Below are 5,000 nucleotides of genomic sequence, written 5' to 3'. Positions count from 1 at the left end.
TAATATTAAATAATAATAATAATAATAATAATAATAATAATAATAATAATAATAATAATAATAATAATAATAATAATAATAATAATAATAATAATAAAGTGGTTAATACATAAATACATTCAGGCAATTAATCCACACTAAACTCATACATTCTCAAAAAAAAACTGTTAAAAAATAATATATATAAAAATAATAATAAAATAAAATGAAAAAAAAAACATACTAAAATCGTTTTAATTCGTATTGATATTTGGTCTTTATTTTTATATTCATCCGTTGAGTGTTTTGGTATGTGTTGGGCATTTATGATATTTTTCCCTAAAATAACAATTTATATTTATAATTTTCATATATATTATTTTATTCACGTTTATTTAATATTTGTGTTTTGTATGTTTTAGTTGAGTAATCTTATTATTATTATTATTTTTATTATTATTATTATTATTATTATTATTATTATTATTATTATTATTATTATTATTATTATTATTATTATTATTATTTTTATTATTATAATTATTATTATTATTATTATCATTATATTATTATTATGTTGGTGTGTTGATAATTATTTTATTTCTTTCGAAGGTTTGTCCAAAGTCCTACACCAGATGTTCGTCGTAGAGTTATATTTCTGAAGAAGTTGCCCACTATGAAATTTCTCTAAGCTTGTTATATGAATTTATTAAATTTAAGGATGAATGAAAGAAGATTTCATATTGTAAAAGAGAAAAAACCATATATATAAATCCATAATGGATTAGAAATAATCTCAGAGTCAACTTAGAAAGCAACTTCTAAAATAAAGAAATTGGCTGATTCATCCTTGGAAAAGATGAAAACACTCAAATCGACACAATATAGGTTTAATAAATAATAAATTTCCATAAATCCATTTGAAAATTCTTTTTCATTTAAACTAATAATATTTTCAATAACTATTTTCTCTAATTTCATGGTACCTTCTCTATCAATTAACTTATTTATTTTGACTTCAGCTGAAAAACTAAAAATAATGTTTAATAAAGATCAAATATGGCACATACATTATATGATTTAAAATGATTTTAATATTTTTTTCTATTTTATTTTATTTTATTTTATTGTTTATATATTATTTTACAACACGACCAAGCCATGATCTCTTATAAGGGCTTGTATAAACCCGGTTGACAGTCCTTAAAAAATTTTTTTTTAAAAAAAAAAAAATGGACTAAATGGCTGAACGGTCTATTCGTCCCAACCGGGCTAATACAAGGTATTTTTTTTTTTTAAAAAAAAAAATGTACTGCAAAGATTCCAAAGGTTTTTTTTAAAATGGGCAATAACAAGGTTTATAATTTTTTCTTTTTTAAATGTATTTAAAAAATAAACAATATTTAATCGTTGTTAATAAATTTATTTATTTAAACATTTGGTAAGAAAATACGATAATATTGTTTGTGACTTTGCAAAAAAAATAAAAACCTGAATGTATGTAGTATTTTTTATTATTAATTTTTTCTTTTTTTTAATTTTAATTTTCTCTTTACCAAAATTAAAATAAAAAATCACTTTGCATATTGTTTTTATTTTATATTTTTCAATTATATTTTATTTAAATATAGATTCAAAAATTATTATACTATAGTCAATTACAAAAAAAAAAAAAAAAAAAAAAAAAAAAAAAAAAAAAAAAAAAAAAAAAAAAAAAAAAAAAAAAAAAAAAAAAAAAAAAACAACCAATAAATAAATAAAATAAAATAAAATAGGAATTTATATTTAGGAAATAAAATAAAATAAAATAGGAAAATTTATATCCTATATATAAATGTAAATTTTTTTTAAAAAATAACATGTTTTTTTTTTAATATTAAAGTACCTAAAAAAAAAAAAATAAATAAATAAAAAAAAAAAATAAAAAAACTAATAACTTTAACTAATAACTTTACATTTATTTTAGGTCAAAAATAAAAAAATCAAATAAAATCAAATAAATAGAAAAAAAAAAAAAAAAAAAAAATTTATATAAAATTTAAAATAGATAAAAATATATTTATATTTATTTGATTTTATATTTTTTTATATAAAAAAAAAAAATTATAAATTATTGTATTTATTTTGATTATTTTTTTATATAAATATGAAATTTCATATATATTTATTAATATTGAATTTTCGTTTGAATAATTTTTTTTAAAAATTTGAATGGGTTGTGCAACCGTTTTTTTTTTTTAAGTATTATTGTTGTTAGCAAATATCTAAAAAACCTTGTAAGGGCTTTACACAACCCTTTAAAAGACTGTACGGGCTGCGTGCAAAATTTGAAACTTTGCAAGCAGCCCATACATCATTCATAAGGGTTAAGAACAGCCCTTACAAGGTTTTTACAATTCAGTTTGGGCTGTTGGGGCTTATAGTGCCTAAGTTAAAATTTTTCTCAGTGGTCGTGAAGAATGTTTGAGTTTTGATGGATTAATTGTTTGAATGTAAATATTTTTTAACCATTATTTTTTTTTTTACTATTATTATTTAAACATATAGTCTATTCCAAAACTATATAATATAATGATAAAATAAAAAGAAATTGATTTAATTTTTGAAATATTTTAATTTTTCATTTATTAGTATACTACACGTGTAGTTGTTAAAAACTCAATATCAATTTTAATGTTTGTTGGTAAAAACTTGGTAACATTCCTATAATTCTTCAATTGGATACCATTCTCTTAACCAAATCCATTATTAAAAAGCAAAATTAGTTGCATTACTATTTTAATTTTATATTTTAGATTATCCAAATAATAATCATTATTTTTAAACCTATATGATCCCTTTCCATAATAGGTAGCAAAATTTTATTTTACTTCACTTCAACCCAAAATGATAGTATAAAATATGTAAAATATACAAAAAATGACTAAAATCCAAAAAATGAATATAATAAATAGAATATTAAAAAAAAAATCACCAAAACAAGTAATATACATTTTTATATTTTGAACAGAATAAAAACAGTTAGATAAGAATTTTTTTTCCTTTAAAATATATAAATTTTCAAATTTTTTTTTTAAAATATAAAAAATACGTTTGTATAATATAAATTGAGTTGGGATTTTTATTATTATTATTTTTTTTTTTTAGTTTTTTAAATTTCTTATTTTCATTTATTTATCCAATTGTTTTTTTTTTTTTTTTTTTTTTTTTTTTTAAAAACAAAAGATAAAAGGGAGGATAGAATAAAAAATAAAAATAAATAGTTATTACCTATTTTTATAAGTGTGCGTTTTTTTTTTTTTTTTTTTTAAAAAACAAAAGCAATCAACCAATCTTTATACATAAAAGAGTAACTGGTATTTCAATTTCTTTTGTTCCAAAAAACTATTTTCTAAGATTTTGTCCAATTTGTCCGAATAATATGGCATTTTAAAGTTTTAAGTTCTTGAAGGAGTCCTGGCAAAAAAGAATTAGATTACATGTAATATAAAGAGAATTCATTAAAAGTTTAGGAAACAACAAGCAAACAAACAAACAAACAAACCAAAAAACCAAGCTTATTGTTTAGTTTGTTTGTTTGTTTGTTTATTTTTTTGTTTGTTCTTTCTCTTTTGGTAACTATGGTGTTTGTCAACCAGAACGTGTTGATGATTTAGTTGCTGAAATGTTTGAAGGAGTGGCAAAGAATCGCAACTAGTTGCAATAAAAATGAGGTAGAACGTAACAAACAAAAACTTTTAGCTACCACATTAATGCAATACGATGGTACCAGTAAAGTTTGCGAAGGCATTGGTCGTCAAATTTTAACTTTAGGTCGTCGTTTATCACCATTTGAGGTATACACACGTATTAATGAAATCACAGTTGCTGATGTTCAACGTGTTGCATATACCCTTCTTCGTGATGTTTCACCAGCAGTTACTGCCATTGTTCTAACTGCAAACTATCATGATTACAATTGATAAGAATTTCGAAAAAAGATGGACTGTACAGTATTATTGAAATTGCTGTAAAGCTCTCTCAAAATATCAAAAATTGTTGCAAAGAATAATCAAAATTATAAATAATTTTATTTGTAGATTATTTATTCATTTAAATTTTTTTTTTTTTTTTTATATTTCTAATTAATAAAATATTAATTTATTCCTGAATTTTTTAAAAAAATATTTTAATTTCTTTTTTTTTTTTTTACCCAATCTGTTCAAATATTTTTTTTTAAAAAATGTAATTTTATTAACTCAACATATTCTAAAACATTTAAATAGTGTATCTAAAAATAAAAAGAACAGATATGGTACAAAATCTTGATCTTAAATTATTAAAATTTGTTTTTAGATAATTATACATTTAATTTTTTTTTTTTTTAAAAAATATTTTGAAAAAATCAAGGGCCGTTTTTTCAAATAAATCCAGAGTTTGATTTACAAGATTTTCTTCTTCCTTTAATAATAGTAATAATTTATTTAATTTAATTAGTTTATTAAATAAGTTTATAATAATGAGGATAATGGGCCAATGATAACTGGTCAACAAAATAATAATAATAATGAAACAATGTCACCAATCTCACAGTAAATAGAAAAACAACAGAAATTACTATTACAATATCAACAGTAATTTCAAGATCAATTATTTCATTTACAACGGGCCAACTTGAAACCATTTAAAAAGATTTAATTCCCAATATAAGCATATATGCAGATTTTAAATTTTCTATCTCTTCATTTAAATTTAAATTAAAAAGTTGACGAAACAAATTTGATGTGATGTTAATTAATGTTTTCTTACTTTTTTTTTTTTTTTTTATTATTTATAAATATTAAGGCTTCAATTTGTTAACCTTTTTTTTCTTAATTTTTTTTTATTATTTAAAATTTTATTTATTTATTTATTTATTTTTTTATTATATTTATTATTATTATTTATAAATTTTTAATTATATCAGCCATTTTTTTTGATAATAATCCAAATCTATTATTTATTATTGAGGCTTGAACATTATATTATGTGAATCTAATTTT

The 5,000-nt window shown here is 19.3% G+C and overlaps 1 protein-coding gene across 1 annotated transcript; it reads left to right on the top strand.

The window, feature by feature from the left end:
• Positions 1 to 3,731: 3,731 nt before the first annotated feature.
• DDB_G0288775 (hypothetical protein) lies at positions 3,732 to 3,941 on the top strand (the record flags this gene model as incomplete). Its single annotated transcript, XM_631417.1, has 1 exon — positions 3,732 to 3,941. One exon carries the CDS (start codon positions 3,732 to 3,734, stop codon positions 3,939 to 3,941), a length of 210 nt encoding a protein of 69 aa, XP_636509.1.
• Between the last annotated feature and the right edge of the window lie 1,059 nt (positions 3,942 to 5,000).

The sequence above is a fragment of the Dictyostelium discoideum genome (assembly GCF_000004695.1).
Source record: "Dictyostelium discoideum AX4 chromosome 5 chromosome, whole genome shotgun sequence".
Classification (NCBI taxonomy): Eukaryota; Evosea; class Eumycetozoa; order Dictyosteliales; family Dictyosteliaceae; genus Dictyostelium; species Dictyostelium discoideum.
Note: the sequence above shows the minus strand (reverse complement) of the source record. Positions and strands in the feature narration are given on the sequence as shown.